The 20,066-nt window shown below is 41.8% G+C and overlaps 1 protein-coding gene across 2 annotated transcripts in view; it reads left to right on the forward strand.

The window, feature by feature from the left end:
* LOC102100803 (putative cation-transporting ATPase 13A4) overlaps positions 1-19,151 on the forward strand; it is a 40,306-nt gene extending 21,155 nt beyond the window's left edge. For both annotated transcript variants that reach the window (XM_005527102.3, XM_088061216.1), the window contains 16 exons: positions 136-222; positions 875-1,028; positions 1,622-1,733; positions 3,311-3,435; positions 4,260-4,423; positions 5,424-5,546; positions 6,174-6,253; positions 7,016-7,058; positions 7,654-7,763; positions 8,556-8,652; positions 9,369-9,441; positions 10,710-10,884; positions 11,303-11,511; positions 12,479-12,567; positions 14,646-14,726; positions 15,223-19,151. In XM_005527102.3, coding sequence (XP_005527159.2) covers positions 136-222; positions 875-1,028; positions 1,622-1,733; positions 3,311-3,435; positions 4,260-4,423; positions 5,424-5,546; positions 6,174-6,253; positions 7,016-7,058; positions 7,654-7,763; positions 8,556-8,652; positions 9,369-9,441; positions 10,710-10,884; positions 11,303-11,511; positions 12,479-12,567; positions 14,646-14,726; positions 15,223-15,444 — 1,944 coding nt within the window. In that variant the 3' untranslated portion in view covers positions 15,445-19,151. The remainder of the gene's footprint in view (positions 1-135; positions 223-874; positions 1,029-1,621; positions 1,734-3,310; positions 3,436-4,259; positions 4,424-5,423; positions 5,547-6,173; positions 6,254-7,015; positions 7,059-7,653; positions 7,764-8,555; positions 8,653-9,368; positions 9,442-10,709; positions 10,885-11,302; positions 11,512-12,478; positions 12,568-14,645; positions 14,727-15,222) is intronic.
* The last annotated feature ends 915 nt before the right edge of the window (positions 19,152-20,066 follow it).

Consider the following 20,066-nt stretch of genomic DNA (forward strand, 5'->3'; position numbering starts at 1 on the left):
GACATCAGACAGACCCCTCCCAGGAATGAATTAGATGCTTTGTTTAGAGGCAAGGAAAAGCTCAAAATGGATCCTTGAGGTTCCTTTCAGCTATACTGGTGTTGCAGTCTGAAATATTTTTGTCTTTCAATACAGGTAATAGATGATTCCAGCAGACACCAGATTGAAGGTCAAGGGTCCACACATGCCACAGTTGTTAGACCTGGACTTAAAGCCACCTCTGTAAGTTATTTGCAAGATTCACATTCATGATCAAGTTAGTCTGTCAGTGTAAGGGTTATCTTTCAGTGTAGGAAAGCTCGGGTGTCTTGTCCAAGTGAGCTCTTCCCCACTTTGTACTGTCTGCAGAGAGATTGCCTTGCTCTGTCTGATTATAGATGCCTTGGGGAGCTTGCTGCTCACACCAGAAACAGGAGGATGCTGGATTAGAGACTGTCCAGCTCAGGGATTTGCCTGTCCTCGTGGCTTGAGACTCAGTCCTAACTCAGCTGAGTAGGGAATGCAGTAGAGTCTGGTGGCTGATGTCAGACCCTTACTGGTGACATACACTGGTGGGACACTTTCTGACAACCATTTTCCCTTTGCAAGACCAGTGTAAAACCTAAGTCTTACTAAAGGACTAGTAAATTACTTTCAGTAAATTACATTTAGTAGTCTGCTAAAATTGTCAATGAACTTTTCCTACTGCTTAAGCTAAATATTTCTGCACAAATTTAATCTCATCTTTATGAGACAGTAATTTCTGTCCAAGTGTGATAAATTAGCCATTATACATGGTTAGCTTCTTACTATGGCCCAAAGGACAGACCTAAAATCCTTCAGTCTGAGTCTAGAATCCTTGCTAGAGTGTGTAATCCACTTGCTTTTCTCCTAGGCCCCTGTGGAAGGAATTATCATTTTACATCAGTTCCCATTTTCCTCAACCTTGCAAAGAATGTCTGTCATTGCCCAGGAAATTGGTGGGGATCCACAAGCCTTCGTAAAAGGGGCCCCTGAAATCGTAGCCATGCTGTGTAGAGCAGAAACAGGTAACAAATATTTATAAATGCATCCTAGAAATAGATATGTATAAGTGACTTTGGATGGTGCAATGAAATGGAAGGCGCAAATGAGATTTCTGTCTAAGACTTAAAAAAGCCTGAAAAGTGTCTCTGTTGTATTCCAAATCTAAGGCTAAGCTCTCACACAGCTCTTCTCAGCAAAGAAGGATTTTGAGAGAGGTAAGAGATAAAAGTAACTACCAACTCCTAGACAAGATGTACAGTCTCTAGCAGAATAGATATTTGCAAAAGTTGTCTACAGGTTTGTCCCATCTCAAAAAGGTTGGGTTTTTTTCCTCCAAACCTTGGGAGGACAGCTAGAGAAGCACAGATCCTTCATCACACCCTGGGAGAAGGTAAATCTTTGCAGTTTAGGACCTAAGTTCAAAATGATAAAGGAGAGGCAAAGATTTTCATATTGAACAAAATTAAGTTCAGTTCCTTTCTTTGATGTGCTTGGCCTATCGGTAGACTCTAGGTCTACAGGCCCTCTGGGACATAAACCTCCCCTGCTCCAAGGCTTCCTTTTATTAGAAAGCAGTTAAATGCTTTGATAAACTGTCTTTTTGTCTTTTGCACAGTCCCATCAAACTTTGAAAGCAAGCTCCTGCTCTACACAGCACAGGGCTTCCGGGTCATTGGACTGGCCTGTAAATCTCTGCAGGCAGGGAAGCCTCCTGCTGCTCTAACAAGGTAAGCCATAAAAAGCACTGCTGCTGGCCATGTTCAGCCATGGGCCAGGGGTGCCTCACAAAGCACAATCACCACATCACCCCTGCCAGGAGCACGGTCTGAGTACAGAGTTTTGTTAGATTCAGGCCAGATGGAATCGGATTTAAATCTGCATATATGTCTGGGAATAGATAGAGGACAGTCCTATAGACCATGTACAGAATCCTTGCACATTTCTTAACTTTCTCAACTCTGGATGAACATAAGAAGCATAATCCTATTACACTCTGAAGACTAGCACATGCTCCCCATTCATTCCATCATTTACACTAGTCTCCTTGCAGATTTACCCATGCTTTCAGTTGAAGAGAAGTTTTTTCAATTTTTTTTTATTATCCACACTCTTCCATTAAGCAAAGGCAGTAGATGGCCCCCATTACTGTTCTCCAGCCCAGTCAAAGTCAGCAAACTACCTTCTGCTGTTGTGTTGGTCCAATCATTTAGTTTTCTAACTTTAGCCCTGTTCAGTTTCTACAGAAGGCAGCAAACTCCTCTATTATGCTCATGGAATTATTTTTTTACAAGCCTCACAAAAGAACACTTACACACAAATCCCTATAGTTTTTTCCCAAATCCCTTTCGCTTTTGCTTGTGATACTCCAGAAACACCACTTCTGAAATATCTGCAGTTACTCAGCGTCTGTTGTCCTCTCTTTACTAGCTGCAGATCCTAATCCAGGTGAGGCTCTCTTGCTTTTTCACAGGGCTTTTTTCTTTGCTGAGAGGGCTGATGACACTGAGGCAGAGTGCAAGTGATTACATAACTCCTGTGGCAGGTATCATAACAGACCTATCCAACCCAATGAGTAAATGTGTGTGAAATGGCACAGATTTTTCAGTTGTGCATGCAGTTACAGCATGTGTGATGTTTATGCTGCCAGGAGGAAGGAGAAAGCTGCTGGTCAAACACAAGATCTGCTGTGAAAGCAGTGACCATTCAGGCACCACCTGACTCAGCTACTCTGACTGCAATGCAAGTGCTTGGTGTCTAAAAAAAGTGCTTGAGAGCTTTTCTTCTTTTCAGATTCTTCAGAGTTGACCTTTGTCCCTGAGAGACCTCCAGCTCTTGCCTCAGGGATGGGGTGTCTAATAAATTCTCTTCTAAACTGCATGTGTTCAACTGTATAAAAACAATAGTGTAGGTGGCAAGAAAAATATAGGGGAAAACAGAACTGGAGCTGCCACAGGCTGTTTGCTTAGGTCCAGCTGTTAAGAGGAGCAGACACATTAAATAAGGTGTGTTTCTTTGTTATACAGTCCTCAAATGAGAAAGTCTAGTGTGCAGGAACTTTCCAAATCAGACCACCACAGTTTGGGAGTCCTGCAGGAAATTCGAGGTTCTAGTACTGAATTAGCACTGCTGATTTTGAAATAGCACCACAAAAGGCAGAAATCCTGGGACTGCAGAAAATTGACAAATTATTTTAATTCTTTTGAGTTAGATGGGACGGTTGGTAGTTATAACTGGCTATCATCAAATCCAATGTGATAAAGGTAAAATAAGTAATTAACTCTATCTGTCTCTTTTTGACTGTTAGGGAGGAGGTAGAATCCGATCTGACATTCCTGGGTCTGCTGATAATGGAAAATCGATTAAAGAGGGAGACAAAGCCTGTTCTGGAAGAGCTCAGTGCTGCCTGCATCAGGAGTGTTATGGTCACAGGTATTTAAAAAAGGTGGATTATTTTTATGGTCACTGGCCCAGATAGGGAGTCCACCAATGTTTAAGTGAAAAGTCTGCTGTTGTCAACACCACTGGTAGGAAGGCACAGATGTTTAATCCAAAAAGCATGTGTGTTTTAATAATGATATAAGGTGGACCATGTTGTCCCTGGCAACTCCCCCGGGCTTCTGATTCTAGGTGTCTGATTCTAATAAAGGCATGTCATGCAAGATCCCTTTTTTATAGGGCCTCCTGAAATTAGCAGAAATGGAGCATGCATGCTCAGGACAAATCTTCAAACTTTTTGACATCTTTAATTCATGATCACCAGTGCCTGTCTACCCTTTTTTTTTTTTTTTTTTTCCTTGAAAGGCTATTCTATCCAAATCCAGACCAGGGTTTGGATAAAATAACCCCAAGTTTTACCATTGTCCAAAGACTTGGGCCTCGCCCCTTTCAGCCCACATACACCAAAGCAAATAAATGAGAATCAGGGATACCAGCAGCAACTTAGCACTGAATCCCTTATTGTTTTTTGTCTAAAACAAATAATCTATGGATTCCCCATAGGGGTTTCTTCAAGCTGAATATGAAAATACTTCATGTTCAGATCAAAATGTTTCTTTTCCAAATGAAAGTATGTTTAATGATTGAGAGAAACCTTATCTGCAAAGTTTTAATCTTTATAAAAAACTTTCTTATGCACAGGCACTGAAATCTTACTGATTCTTCTGGTTATATTTGAAAACTCAGAATTCAGGCTAATGAATAAACAATTCCTCACTGCAGAAATTTTTAGGTAACACTTCCTTTGATTTTTGTAGGAGACAACATTCAGACAGCTATAACAGTTGCCAAAAATGCTGGCATGATTCCTTCAACACACAAAGTGATTCTTGTGGAAGCAAGCAAACTGCCTGGATCTTTTTCAGCATCTATAACCTGGAAATCCCTAGAAGAAAACAAAATTGAAGATTACAGAAGCATGGTGAGCATATCAGAAGCAGGTTTTGTGCAGCAGGAAAACAAACTAAGATGGAATGCTTTAAAAAGGAGTGAGGTTATGCTAGTATAACAGAGAACTGCAATTTACCATGAGAATATGTGCTAGAAGAGTGTTTAGGAAGAGGGACATAAAAATGCACTCCCCTAGAGCTTACTACCTAGCATATTATCCTGTGAACACTTTTTTGCTAACTGCCTAGCTGATTTGCAGAGATCCCAGAAAGATTTGTCTCTAGCCCTCAAGCTTAGCTGATGCCAGTTTAAATGCTTCCTTTCCCTGCAAGATAAATTTGATGGTATAGATGTGGACTTAAAAATCTGTGGAGCTGCATTGAACAAACCAGCCCGCTTCAAGCAGGTAGTGTTGGCACTTCCCCATACCTGCAGAATTAAAACACGGATCCACTGTTGAGAAACTGCATAAACACACTGAATCATAGGCAAGCCAGGCTAAAAAATTTATTTTATCAAGCATCTTCACAGAGAAGCTGGAATGAAGACCAGTTACTTTCTCCCTGAAGAGTTAGTCTGAAGGTGCTGACCCTTCTCTGGGAAGTACAGAGTCAGGCAGATGGTAGGGAATATCTGCAGAGGCTCTTGAGTGGCTCCTCAGCCTGAGCAACTTCTGCCCTCTGTTTCACTGCACAAAGACTTGCTTTGATGTGGTGTCCATCTGCTGTCTCTAGTCCCTCTTATTTCCAGCTCAGCCCACCAGATTGGCACTGTTGCAAATGCAACAATCCATTTGATAGAACTCATGCAATGAACACCCAGTTAACACTGAAATTATTTGTGTTACATGCCACAATCCTTTTACAAATCCAAGCAAAGGCAATGGGCCTTGAATCCAACTCTCCCAGAGCCTTCAAAAGCAACTTCTTCATGGTATGTCCTTTATCTATAGTAGTGTCTGTGTAAATGTAGAGTAACTTTTGAGGGCCTGGGCACAGTACTCATTCTTTTTATTTATTCTTATTTTATAGGAAGATGACAGTCAGACTGAGCCAGGAGTCACGCTGGCATTGGGATCAAGCCAGTATCATTTTGCCATGAGTGGAAAGTCTTACCAAATTGTAGCACAGCATTTCAGGCACTTACTTCCAAAGGTAAGATCTGGATTATTTAACTGGAGTAGCCTTGCCATTCAGGAGACATGAATTGTCCTGGTACAACTGGCTGAAGAGACCTGTATCAGGATATCTTCTGGGAGCAATTATAACCCTGAAATACTTATAGGCTGGATGAATCTCTGATATTATTATATGGGGAAGGATCTGAAAATCCCTGTGTTTTTCTCTGCACATGAGAGGAGCAGGCATGCCTTAAGGTGTGATTTAAAACATTTGTGTTGATATTCCTACCCCTTGCACAGCACTGACTCTGACTTGTTCTGGAGAACAAGAGAACACAGTATTACACATGGAAAAATTCAGCATAGCTTGTCTGTTCCATGGACAGGATAGTCTCATGAATTCTCTTCTTATAACTCTCTGCCTGGCAATCTGTGTTCATTAGGAAACTCAAATGGCATACCAGGTTTCTTGTCCTTATTGTCATTGCTACTTTCTCAAAATATTCATTAGGCTCCCTTTATCTTTGATTATCAGCATTTCCTGCTTCACTCTAGAATCAGTTGTTTATAAGTGTGATATTTGGCAATTTTAATTGAGATTATTAGTGAAATCACTTACTACAAGTGTTTTAAAAGTAATTTCCTGTTTTTCTCCTTATAGCTCTTGCTGAATGGAACAGTTTTTGCTAGAATGTCTCCTAGTCAGAAATCCAGCCTTGTAGAAGAGTTTCAAAAGCTGGAGTAAGTTCCTAATGAATTTGAAAGTGTTTGTTGAATTCCTAGGTTTGAAAAGAGTCTAGTAAGAGCTAACTTTTGTCTAGCATAGAGTTTCATGGAACTGCACAAAACTGAAACTTCCACACATCTGCAAGTTGGCAATTAAATTCCAGAAGTCTATTAAAATAGAGACACTGAATTCCATGCTGCTTTGGCAACTTGTCAAAGATCAAATACTTCCATGGTCCTGGCTTTTGTTTGTTCATACCATCCTTCGTTTTTACTTCTCTCTGGGCCTGAAGGATTGACACTTGTCTCCCCAAGATTCTTAAGAAGCTCTCCCACCACTGCAGCTTCTCTGAGCTTGCTGTCTTTTTACTGTGCTACTGCTGGCTCAATGTGATGGGTTAGAAAATGTGGCAGGGCAGTCTGGATTGTTCACAGTTACAGTGATACATATATACATATATATATATATATATATATATATATATATATATACTCCTGAGTCACAGGCATCTTGTTGCCTGATGTTCAGCTGTTTCCCAAGTCTTTTGAAGACTCTCACCCTTACTTTACCTAGCTAGCCCAGGCCTTGTCCTAGAGCAAGGTGAGCTTTGGGCCATTTCAGATTATCAACCTGGTGTGTGCACCTAAACTGCTGTCTGGCCAGACAGGCTTTAACTTTCCAGGAAGGGTTTTAACAAAAATCTTGCATGACTTGCATAAATTACTTGCCTGGAGCAGGCTCAGATTCTTCACTTGCCTTATCACTTTATTTTTTAGTTATTTTGTGGGCATGTGTGGAGATGGAGCCAATGACTGTGGGGTAAGTGAAATTTTTTAACAGTATATTTTAAAAATGAGGAATAAATGCAATGCCAGTAGAATATTCCAAACTGAGCACATGCTGGAGATGGAGTGTACCACTTATTCACAGAGCAGCTGTGCTACCACCAGTACTGATCTAGACTTGATCCCACTGTGCATTTTACCATGCAAGAGTTATTCCCAGGCAGAGATTTTTGCAGTTTGTGATCTCAAAGACTGATTCATTTTCCTTGCAAAAAACATCAGAAGATTCTTCTGGGGGAAGCAAGCAGAAAACCTAGCCTGTGTAAAGTGTGGGAGCAAACAAGTGCTCCCTCCTCTCCTCCTAAAAAAGGTGGCAGAGCCAAACCTGTCTTCTGCATCTGGTAGTGGATGGCTGTGTGGTCTGTGGAAAATGAACTTTCCCATGCTTGCATCCCCATTCTTTCCCTGAACTTGGCATCTCACTGGAGGAACCCTGAGGGTGGAGCTCACCCAGGGAGCAAAGGGGGACTGCTGTCACAGAACACATCCTGTAATAAGGGGTCACTGCTTGGCTGACATGTAAGTTGCTGTATGTCCTGGTGAGCACTGAGGAGGAATGTGACTTTCAGGCTTTGAAAGTGGCACATGCAGGGATATCACTGTCGGAGCAGGAGGCGTCTGTGGCTTCACCTTTCACATCACAAATGCCCAGCATAGCCTGTGTTCCAGAGCTAATCAGGTAAGCATGGGGTTTTGTTTCTTATTTCATAAAGAAGAAAGTTCCCATTCCTCTCAAACATTAGGCTAGGTGCTTCCATCAAGTCACAGTATCTAGAGAAAAATAAATGTCTTTGACCTTAAAATTGCCATTTGCCTAGTCCCTATCTGGGAGGAATTCCTTTAAGGTTCATTATCACAAGAGGAGGACACTTACAGTTGAGCTTTATGTCAACAAAAATATTTTAAATGCAAAAGAAATAACAAAATGAACAATGCTCCATAAAGCTGAATCAAATGTCCACCATCCAACCTGTACATGAATTTTAGATCCTACCTCTGATACCCTATGCTAGAAAAATATGGCATCTGTTATGCCAGGATCCTGATTTTGCTTACTCTGGGGCACTTGAGCCACCAGGGAGAGAGCATTATCCTGGTTGGATATTGTATGTTCACTGTAGGAGGAGAGGACTTGTTAGTTCTGAACTCACTGAGCAGCTGCTTGGCTTTCTAAGTTTTTCCTCATACGGAGTTGTTAACTACACTATTAATGTCAGCAGAAAACGTTGCTGAGGTAAATTGTAGTCTACAGAACACAGACTACTGGAATCAAGCCCATTTCATTGAACAAGATATCTGCAAGTAAAGATTTTACTTTCATTTGCTTTTACATTTATTTCACCTCCCAGCAAGATACTGGTAGAGGCCTCTCTGTGACACATGCCTTGTTTTTCAACAGCCTTTTGAAAGAACTGGCCCCAGGAGTAGACCCATCATCTAATTACTGTACTTTATTTATGCCTTCACACAGGGAAGGCCGTGCTGCTCTTGTCACTTCCTTCTGCATGTTCAAGTACATGGCACTGTACAGCACAATTCAGTACCTTGGTGTTCTCCTGCTTTACTGGGTATGTATTGGGAACTCATTGGCTGGAACTGGATAAGCTACTATTTCCTTGTAGGAGAAATAGGGCATAAAAGCCACATGAAACTAGGAGATGGAGCTTTACCTTTACCCCAGCTGCAAACTTCTGTGGTGTGATCAAATGGTCCTCCTGTAACCTTAGCAGAAAACTGGCAAGATTCTTCCCATAAACTTCAGCCAGAGGGCTCAAGATCCAAGCTGGGCAGAAAGAAAGCTGAGATACTGAATGGTGTTTTGGATGAGGGCATATGTCTGTGAAAAGGAAGAATCTGGTGTAAGCATATGCTGTTACAATTTATTCAGCATTTAAAGCATGAATTAACTTGACAGTAAGCAAATCCCCTGGAGTGCCTTAAACCACTTTTGCATAGCTTTTTCCCAGATGGAGAGGAGGGCTTTCTGTTCAGAAGTAATGCAGCAGTGAGGAAACAGTCTCTTGAAATATTCTTCTCTTTTATTGCCTGGAGTGAACTGAAAGTGTAGTTAGTCCAAACAGTGTGCAAAATGAGAATATTCACCACAGACCCAATGGTGAGGAACCTATTGGCAGGGTGGTGGAATGTGTGGTTTCTTTATCTGCAGAGCAGCATTTCAGAACAGTAGCTGCATGGATATAATGTGGCTTTCTGGAGATGATACAAACGTGCCCAAGGCAAATGTCTGATTTGTGATTTTTTTTCTTTGTTTTCCTCTTTTCAGCAACTAAACTCCTTTGGGAATTACCAATTTTTGTTCCAAGATCTCGCTATTACCACCATAATTGGTGTGACAAGTAAGCCCCTTAGTCATCCTATGTATTAATGAGAGAATGATCTCAAATATTTTTTTCCCCCTTGGAAATGCATAATTCTACATACAGAAAGAGAGAGAATGGAGGCCAAGCTTTCTGCAGACTAAACATCCTCTATGTAGAATAGAGGATGTTTAAATTAGTAGAAGAGGGGTCTTGTTTGAGAAAAGCCCTGAAGATGGGAAGTGCTCAGTAGTGCTTTTGCTGAACATGTAGGTTGTTGCTAACTGGGGTGCTATCTTTAGGACCAAGGAGTAAGCCCACACCTAGTGCAGTGGAAAGTCTATCCAGGCATTTATTTTCTGGTTGACCTTGGAAGTCAGATTAAGAAGATACCTGACTCCATGCCCAAATGAAAAAGTAGGGATTAACTTTTTTGAGTCCAGCTCACATTTGAAGCTGTGTAGGCCAGAGCCCCAAAAGGAGAGAGAGGTGAAAATGGAGTAGAAAGAAATGAGATATGTCAGACACTACAGAGCAGGGAGTTGTAGCCAAGAATAACAAGGGAAACTGGTGCTGAGGCAGAAAGAGAAAGACAATGTTATTGAGACAGAATAAGTGCAGGGAGAGTTTTAGAAGCAGGAATGGCAAGGACAGGGCCATGAAAAGCATATATCAAAACCACATCCTGGTATGTTCCATACTTGCTGGAACACAGACAACAGGAAAAGACTTTGATGAAATCAAGCCTAAAAAGGTCAGCCACAACAACACCGTGTGCCAAAAGCTACATTGCTGTAAGTAGTTTATCTGGAATTGCATCAAAGCTTTGTACATAGCTTTTTTACTCAAAGTCTGGATAACTTTATTAAACCCAAGAACAGAAGGAAACCTGTTGTGTCAGGTAATGCTGTCCTTCTCCAGCTCAGATAACCAGCCACTGTGTGTTTAGTGCAGGAGGATGAACAGAACATGGGCAGAAAAAAATCCCAAGCCACAGCTGACAAGTGACAGAAAGAGAACAGAAGAGAGTATGTTATATCCTTGGCCCTGACAGCAGCCAAATAAAATAAGAAGCCAACATCTTACTTTTCAAAAATGCCTCATGGTAATGAGATGGCATTAGTTAACCTCTTCTTTGTCAATACAATTTTGTAAGAAAACAAACTCTGTTTTGCACTTCATAAAATCTTTGTATGGTTTATTAAGAATATTACAGACTGCAAAAGTGTCATTGATACAGTCAGTATTACACAGCATCACTGCTTGTATTTTGGACACACTAGTAAACACATCTGTGCATGTTTCAGTGAGTTTCACAGGTGCCTATCCAAAGCTGGTCCCCTACAGGCCTCCAAGCCAGCTCATCTCACCCCCATTGCTGCTCTCTGTTGTACTTAACATCCTCTTCAGCCTTGGCATGCAGATCTTCGGGTTTGTGATGGTCCAGGAGCAGCCTTGGTATTCCAAGACCAATATACACAGGTAGGACCCCTTTCTGGGACTCTGGATACCACAGGGTTGACCTAGTGGGGCAGGTCAGTGTGAAACTATTGATCAGCGTAACTGCAGGCCTGATGAGCAGCTGCAGCAGACCCTGTGCTGCCCACAGGGTGCAAACTTTAACCAGTGTTGTCTGGGCTCCCTAAGTTCTCCAGCAACCCTTCATGCACTGTTCATACGGTAAGAATGCTTCTGCTGAGCACAGAGAGAGTTTGATTGCAAGAGAAACCAGGTGTGAGCTCAAGCTCTGACAAGTTCAGCAAGCTCAACCAGTGGTGAGATTGAGGGCATCGCCAATAACCTATATCATGGCTGTAAGGGAGGATTCCTGAGAGTTAATAGTGGAAGATGGGGGAAATAGCCAGGATCATTCCCTGACCAGTGTGTCACTCTTTTTCAGTGCCTGCCTGTCAGTGAACAACCATGAGAGGAATTCATCCTCCAGCCTGGGGCTCCACGGGGTGGAAGATGGAGCCCATGAGCAAACAGACAATGGCTTCAAGAGCTATGAAAACACCACAGTGTGGCTGCTAAGTACCATCAACTGCCTCATTGTAGCATTAGTGTTTTCCAAGGGAAAGCCTTTCAGGCAACCTATCTACACCAACTGTAAGTATGGGGAGAGAAGAAGGGACATATAAGTCAATTTTAATAGTCAAGTTTAATAGTCAAATTTAATAGGGAAAAATTAAACTTGACCAAAATTACGTCAGTCAAAAAATCAAGAAAAAGACCATCATGTGAAGGGAAGATGAGCACATATGTTTGTGACGGTTCCAGAAGATGAAGTGAGTCATGGAAGAGCTGTTCTTTTTCTCATTTGGACAAATCCTGCAGCATGCTCTTAGAGAAAGCCCTTTTTTTTTTTTTCTTTTCTTTTCTTTTTTATTTCTGTACTGAAGAGTTAACATAATGCTGCAGATTTAATGGCTTTGATGTTTAGGTATAGTAATAGTGAGGAGGGGGCATTCCTTGTAGAGAGCAGAAAAATTGGTCATCAGTCTCCCAGAACAAGGCAAAACACAAATGAGTGGGTGGAGGATGAAGTTCAGTGCATGCCAACTGAAGAGAAATTTAATTTACTCATCATTGGAGCCTTTGCCTACAGATAGAGAAGGTAATAGGTTCTCCATTACTTAGACTCTAAATCCCGATCAAGAGCAAAGTCTTGACATCACTGAAGTTGAAGGCAGTGCTCCTAACCATATTAACAAGATCAAGACTACATCCTGGATGTTTTTCTGAATCACAGGCTATACTGTGATCAGAGAGAGACTCACTGGAAGGCTGTAAAGCTTCTCAGATGTGAAAGGTCAAACCAGATATTCAGAATACCCATTTGTTGTTTTAAACCTGTGGGTACAATGCTTGTCCCACACTTGTGTATAGCTACTTGACTGAGTAAACCTGGGATTTTCCTCTATTCATTTCTCTTTTGCTGAAAATTCCTTTCTATCCCACATATTATTTGATGATTGTGTAACACAGGAAATTATTACAACCTTCTACAGTAAAGGCAAGCACCTGAAATTACTCATAAACTTGTGGGTTTCTTTCTTTGCTCTTACCCGTTCAGATGTCTTCATACTGGTGCTCACAGGGCAGCTGGGCATTTGCCTCTTCTTGATGTTTGCTGACATTGATGATCTCTACTCCAAGATGGATGTGAGTATTGTTCCAAAGAGCATTTTCTTCCTGCTACCAGTCCATTATAAGCACACTGGGATTGTTTTTACAAAAGGCACAGACTTTTGCAGGGAGACATGGCATCTCTAAAGACAAATCATATTTAAAGAGGTGGATTTTAGATGATGGGATTGTAGGAACTTCTGGAAATACGGTGGCTCCAAACAAGTATCTGTGCATTCAGCAGGACAGCTACACATGTAATTTTGATTGTTTCAACATATTGTCCAAGCAACAGAAGATAACATCGCTAAGCTTATGTGTGGTATGTTGATGGCTTGTGAAGCCAGGAGCAGAACAGGGCTGAATTCTGTGAGTTTACAATAAAGCACCATGTTCTTATGTTTCTCAAGCTGAGCTGCTCTGAACAAAGGCCCTCATGCCAAAATCTGCCAGTTAGCACTCAGAGCGGCTCTCAGTTCCAGTCCCAAATCTTTTCAGGCTCCCTGTTTAAATTTTAGAGAGCCTGCAGTTTCCCAAAGCAGGATTTGTGTTTAGAACAACTGTTCTAGAAGAGAAAGACTTGCCATGGCAAGAGAGGCTCTATCTTGATCCTTGATTAATAAATACCAGTAAGGCTTGACTTATGTAGTCTGGCAGAATGCAAGCTGGGAGTTGTCTTGTGTAAATCTGTCCCAAGGGAAATGTGAGGGAAGGATAATATCTACATCAGCTGAAGGACAGGGTTGTCAGTGGACCTGACAATTAGTATGTTAAGACTGGGAGATGTTAACCTTCTCTGCTGTGACACTTTCACAGAGTAGGAGTCACAGAACAAAACAAGAAAAGCACCACACAGCTATTTTTTTTTTTTTTTTGTGCATTTGCAATCGGAACAGTGGCTTTGAGCCACAAGTGCTGAACACAATGCAGTTTCCAGTCCTGTATGTTTGCATGTCAGTTAGCAAGTCGGTTTAGAAATGGAATTAATGAAATATGGAAAGAGAGTCAAAGGGTCCGGGTTTCGATTTTAAATGTCAAACAGCCCACCTAAAGTTGCCTCACTGTTGCCTGTAACTATTTGCAGAGCCCGGCTCAGCGGGCAGACCCAGTTAGAGAACCTGCCACGAGATGGCACTTTAAAGCAAGTCATCGTTCTCTTGTGGACTGAGGTGGTGCAGGACATTTTTCAGCACTGCAGCTGCAAGGGGATAAAATGCTTTTGGGGAGAACTAAAAACTCCCAGGCCAAGCAGTCTGGAGGGAATTCACTGAAACTGCTGAGAAGAAAAAAGGAGGAAGTAGCAATCAAAACCTGTGCAATAGCCTAGCCCTGGAGAAACTGTTGATCAATTGTGGATCAGTTGAGCTACAGACAGAAAGTCAGTCCCATCTCTAGGAAGCTGGAACTGAGTTTGCAGCTGAAATACTCACTTCGAACTATTTCTTAATGTTAGAAAGTAAAAAGGCAGTTAGAATTCCTCTTTCAGTTCTAAAGAATGTTTTCCTTTGTTTTCTCTACAGCACTGTAGATTTTAAAGTATCTTTATCAGTAATTCCTCAAGACAAATAGCAGTATTAGCTCAGCAGCAGGGTAAGCCAGTTTGGGAGTCTGGCTTTTTATAACATGAAGCTGCTGAAGGTCTGAAGCACAAGTCATGTAAGGAGTGGCTGAGGGAGCTGTGTTTGTTTAATCTTGGGAAAAGGAAGCTCGGGGGAGACCTCAACTCTGTCTACAGTTACTTGACAGGAGGTTGCAGCAAGGTGGGTGCCACTTTTTTCTCCCATGTAACAAGTGATAGAGAGGATAGGGAATGGCCTCAGGTTCTGCCAAGGACAGTTTAGACTGGAGATTAAGAAAAATTTTAAACTGGAATTGTTACAGACTGGAACAGACTGCTCAGAGAAGTGGCTGAGCCATCATCCATGGAAGTACTTGAAACAAGTGTAGTTGTGGCACTTAGGGACATGGTGGACTTAGCAGTGCCAGGTTTATGGTTGGGCTCAATGACCTTTAGGGATTTTCCCAACCTAAATGATTCTGTGTTTTTTGCACAAGTACCCACCAGTGTTTACTTTGGACACATTGCTGAATACCTTCTCCTGCTTTTTTCCCAGCTCGTTTGCACCCCTACCATGTGGCGAGTCTCCATGGTGATAATGCTTGCAGTCACACTTGCTGTGTCCTTCCTTGTTGAGGTGAGTGTGCATCTTTGGATGTGCTGGTCAGCACTAATTGGAGAGGCAAAATGGTCAAGTCTTGCTCTTTCTCCCTCCTCCACAGCCCAGTTTTGGAATATCTAGTAAAGCAGGAGTAATTGCTGCTACTTCACCCTTGCTCCCTTTTGTTAAAGTCCTCAATGATAAGGGAATGCAAGGCCTGGCCACCTTTTCTTTCCTCTGGTGAGTGGGATCTATCAAGCCCTGCCCCAGGCTAGAAAAATATGGGTGGTGTGTGGTGTTTTCTGCTCAGATCCTGAAGGTTCTCAGGAGGAGCTGGTCACAGTTTTCTGGTGGAGAACTCTGGAGGAGCTGGTATGAAATGTGGTCAATAAAAGGCTGTTTAAGGGTCGTGGATGAGCAGGGCAAGTGTGAGATCTCGGTTTTCACTATTTGCCATATGTGTGTACTCTGGATGAAGAGTAAACTGCTGTCCACCTCCTCTTAAACCTTCATTTTGCTTTTACCTGTACAGGAAGCTGTTATTGAGAACAGAGCCCTGTGGCTGCTTCTGAAAAAGACATTCCGGTATCGCTCAAAGAGCCACTACAAGAAGCTGCAGCACGTGTTGGAGCAGGACTCAGCCTGGCCACCTCTGAATGAAACCTTCTTCTCAGATTCTGTGGCAGTAACAGTAGAAGGAAATATGGGAGGCCATAGCAATCCAACGTTTGACAGCAGTGAGGACTCACTCTGAAGGAAACTGCAGTGGGCACACGCCCAAGACAGTTGCATTTCACCTTAAAAGGAACCTGACTTAAAAAGAAGGTCTGACTCATTACTGCTCTCCCATTCTAGGAATAACCAGCTCTCTTGCTTACATCTAAATTAACTGGAAGCATGAAATCTGCAGAACATAAAGTCACAATGATGTTTTCTCTGTTCCCTTGCCCATACACAAATGGCTGCCAGCTGTAAATCGAACACCTTGCTGAATGTTGGTAAAGTATTTGTGGTTGAAACACTCCATTGCTGCATCCCTCTGTTGAACAGCATTATGCAGTCCCTAAGGGTGGGGGATGCTCCGGATGAAAAGTAGCTAATTGCAATAGCAGCACTCCTCTGGGCAGATCCTCTTTGAGAAAACAAGTAGAACTTACTCCTGATAGAGGCTGCTGAGCACAGGCATTCCTGGGATTCTTCACGGAGTTTCAGATACTGCAATTCAGTGTCTTGCTTTTTTTTTTTTTTGAGGTTTTAACCTTTCTGGCAATAACTGGCTTCCAGAGCTAAAAAGAGCTGCAAACAGGCAAAGCTTTCTAGAAGTGTCCACTCCCAGCACCACTGTGCTCTTCTCATGATGGGAACAAAAAGAGCTCTCTAGGTAGCTCACTGCTACCAGGAAACCTGTTTGCTCTCTTAGTTTTTAGCAAGTGATACTTGTATTTTATGGCTAAAATTTTTTTACCTGCAAAGCAGAATGATTTCACTATTTAACCTTATTTTTTTTTTCTTTTCTTTTGGTGGGAGGTATTGTTCAGGATATCCATTAAAAAAATTAGAGTAGATCGTATTAATTACAAATTATGATCTCATCCTGTGGGTCTTCAAGGAGACACTTGTGTCCCTTATGGGGTGAGCTTGCTTTATTAGGGCAGGTGCTGCATAGCTGGGCTGCCTCCTGGCATCAGCTTTACCAGTGCCAAAAGAAGCAAACATCGAAGGGGTTATTAACCCCAAAGACCTAAGGTCTGAAATAAAAGATGTGGAGCCAGCCAGGTCTCAAAATAACTTTTTAAAATTCCGTGGAACATTCTTAAGTTGAACCATCTGAGGTTTAGTCTCTGGTTTCTCCATAATTGCAGGTGCAATTCATTCATCAGCTCATACCCCTCATCTGTTAATCTTTGATGGAGAATTTTACCCAATTTGCTGTGCTGTGTTTGCCATACATAAATGCAACAACACTTCACATTCCTGCAAGTGTTACCTACTCAAAAAAAAAAAAATGCAGCTTCTACCTGCACATACTCTCTTAGCCTACTGATGTTAATCTGCCTTTTTCCTCACTGCATTTTGCAATCTTGGTCCCCAGCTGCATAAAACAATAAGACAGTCAATCACAATGGCTTTGGACCAAGAGGAACACTTCCTTCTGTGTGCAGGGGAGCTGTGCCTTCTGAGTTGACTTCACAGGTTGTTTTCCATGTTTTTACTGGGTGGGGCTGAGAAGCACTTTATTACTGGAAACTGTATTTTCCCACCACTGTGTGCTAAAACACTCTTGTGCTGTCACAGGAAGCCAGGAATCAGGCAAGCTGGAAATCATGGGAAAGACTTCTTTGGTTTTTACACTTAAAAAGCAGCTTGGAAAACAAAGAGCAAATCAGAAGAAATTCTTAATTGTTTTGAGTCAACATATCTGCACCAAAGTAGAGTCTGAAAATAATCTAGCCTGAATCTAAAAATAACCAAGAAAATAAAGAAATAATAGCTAAGAAAAAAAAAAAAAGACAAAACCCCAACAAACTCAATCAAACAATATTTCAAAACTTGAACAAAACATTTATTTGACTCAAAGCAATTTTATCATCTGTTTTTGACAAGTCTGATATAAGCAAATGGAGTAAATGTTTTCCTACCTACAGTAGTTTACCTAATGGTAAATGTCTGTCACAAAGCCACACAACCTGAAACAAACTAGAAATATTTTGTATTAATTCCTAGAAGTGACTCCAAAGTTTTCATGAGTTCTCAGTTCACAGCAAAATCCACTGGAAGGGGAAGGCTAGATGCTCTCTGCATTCTTTACAGCTTGAGGCACCAAAGAGCAGGTTAATGGAGTTACTCCTGCCATCCTGCCTTTTTAGATACAGTAACATTTTTCTTGAAGACAAAATTCACTGTTGTACAATGAACTCCCCCACAAAATGAAATGTTGCTGCATGTGCTTCAGTGACAGCAGCAGTAGTATTGCAGACCGGGCATGTGACTTATAGAAACCACTGACAATATGAAAGTATCAAGTCTTGGTAAACCTGTGATAATTGGGTTGGGGAGATAAAGACCTGCTTGCCTGCTGCTGAAATACAGCCTTACCTGCAAGAGAACAGAATTCAGATGGTAGGTAATGATTAACCTCTGCCACTCTGAGCACAGCACTTGGGGGGACAGTTACGAAGATTTCACCTGGATGCTTTGGGATGGGGTAACTGATACTTCATAGACACAATCCATGGTGGAAATGAACCATGGTGGTGAACCTCTTTTTTGGCTGTTAGCGCACATTCCTGGCAGAAGGGTGCAGGGACTAATAGGAAGCTAAGGAGATGCTGCATACTTGTAACAGCTAAATATTTTCCTTGTGTTGACTGTGTCCCTTCTTGGAGAGCAGTACTGTCGAAGACTGATCTCCTCCTCCTCTGCTGTTGGCCCTTATTCCTGACAGAACTTTTCCTGTGGACGGGGATATTTTTGCTTCCTGACTGAACAAAAACACAGACCTGGAGAGCTCGTGCTTTTTGCAGCTGCTGGGACCGCAGCCAAATCATAGCTGCCCTTTCATGGAGGCTCTTGCTGATGATCTTTAGTGGAATATTTTTTAGCATAGCTGAGGCACACTCATTCCTCTTTAACAGACTTGGTTTAGTAGTCCAGAGACTACAAATCACCAGAGAAATGCTGCTGCTGCTGCTGCTGGACTTGCCTGTGGCCTCAACAGCAGGGTAAAGCAAAAGCATGTTTTAGAATAGAGGAAAATATTTGCAGAATTACTATTTTTAATTGCTTCTTTCACCTTATAACTTCCTTTTCTCCTGACATAGGCACACGTTGTTTTTTTTTTTTCTGCATAAATAAGGACACACTGCAGGACTGATCTTCCTCTACAGAGGACAAAACAGATATTGTGGATAAGAGGGGAAATAGTTATGGATAATTACTTGCTGAGTTTGCATATAGAAATACCAGGCATGTGTTTCTGCATACAGGATATTGTTATGCTGTTTGTGTTCACTTTACTGGGATATGGATGCTACACGAGTGTCCTTAAAATGGGAGACACCTATGGATACCTGAACTTTCAGTGAAGTATGTTTGAAACCCTACAAAATTAATGAAAAGTTCCAGGACTTTTGAAATTGGTTAGATTTGATGTTACCAACCTTTCAGTGCCCTCTGGAAAGGGGTTTTGAAGAGAACTCCAGCATGGCACTCTGAAAAGTTTATTTAATTTGAACTTTGTACTTCCATTCAAGACTGAAACTTCATGTTTGAAATACTAATGGTAGTGCCTGGAGACAGACTGGTCCTCATAAGCTTGTGGTAGTTCAGGCCAGATGCAGCTTCAGTGTCCAAGGGCTGGCACCCTGATTTAGTGTCTGTCTCTTTGTTCTAGTGAATGTCGAAGAATGCATTAAATTTTCAATGAGGGACCAAATTTGTCAGACTAATAATTCATTTCAGTTCCAATCTTTACGCAGAAAACATTTTCACTGGCTATTTTAGTTCCACTAGCTCTACAGAATAGTCTGAAGTCACTGCTTCTGAGAATCTGAGTGATGAGTAATCTCTGAAAAACTTCATTGAAACTTTTTGCTGTTAGCTAGCTACCAGAATAACAAAAATTATGCTCTCAGATGTCTGTGGGGCTTGTGGCCTGTTTTGACATAACACATAAAAGTGAGTGATGACTGTTGTTATAAGGCTGACAGAATGTAACATAGCTAAAAGTGTGGAAGTACAAGGAAATCAAACCATCGTTTTAGCAGTAGTCTGAGGCTGATTACTGCTGACCTCACAGACAGGTTTTCTTTTTTCCAAATAAATATATTCACAGTGACTTTCTTAAATCCCAAAATATTGAAGACTTTTGTGCTAATTCAGTCTTTTCCCTCCTGCATATTTGGGTACTGTCTGAGTAGCAGTTACATAGCAATCAGAAATGTCACCTCTGTTAGATGGCTGTGCTGGGAAATCACATGACTTACAGTTATGACAAAGTCTCACTTTTAGTTTCTGTTGCCAAAGAGGAATTGGCTATCAACAGTTTCTAGTTACAGACATGTGAAAGCTGATAAGATTTTCCCTGTCAGCCAGGAAGAACAACTGTGTCCTGGGGTGCCTCAGGCACAGCATCGCCAGCTGAGCAAGGGAGGGGATTGTCCTGCTCTGCTCTGAGCTGGGGCAGCCTCACCTCGAGGGCTGGGGGCATTTTGGGCATCACAGCGTTTAGAAAGACACCAAACTATTAGACAGCATCCAGAGGAGGGCAGAGAAGATGGCAAAGGGTCTTGAGGGGAAGCCATATGAGAAGTGGCTGAAGTCACTTGGTCTGAGTGCTTTTGGAGAATTTGGAAAACATTTCCATGATTTCTGAGT

The sequence above is a fragment of the Pseudopodoces humilis genome, chromosome 11, assembly GCF_049639895.1.
Source record: "Pseudopodoces humilis isolate 2021_Gansu_Grassland_sample_001 chromosome 11, ASM4963989v1, whole genome shotgun sequence".
NCBI classification, from domain to species: domain Eukaryota; kingdom Metazoa; phylum Chordata; class Aves; order Passeriformes; family Paridae; genus Pseudopodoces; species Pseudopodoces humilis.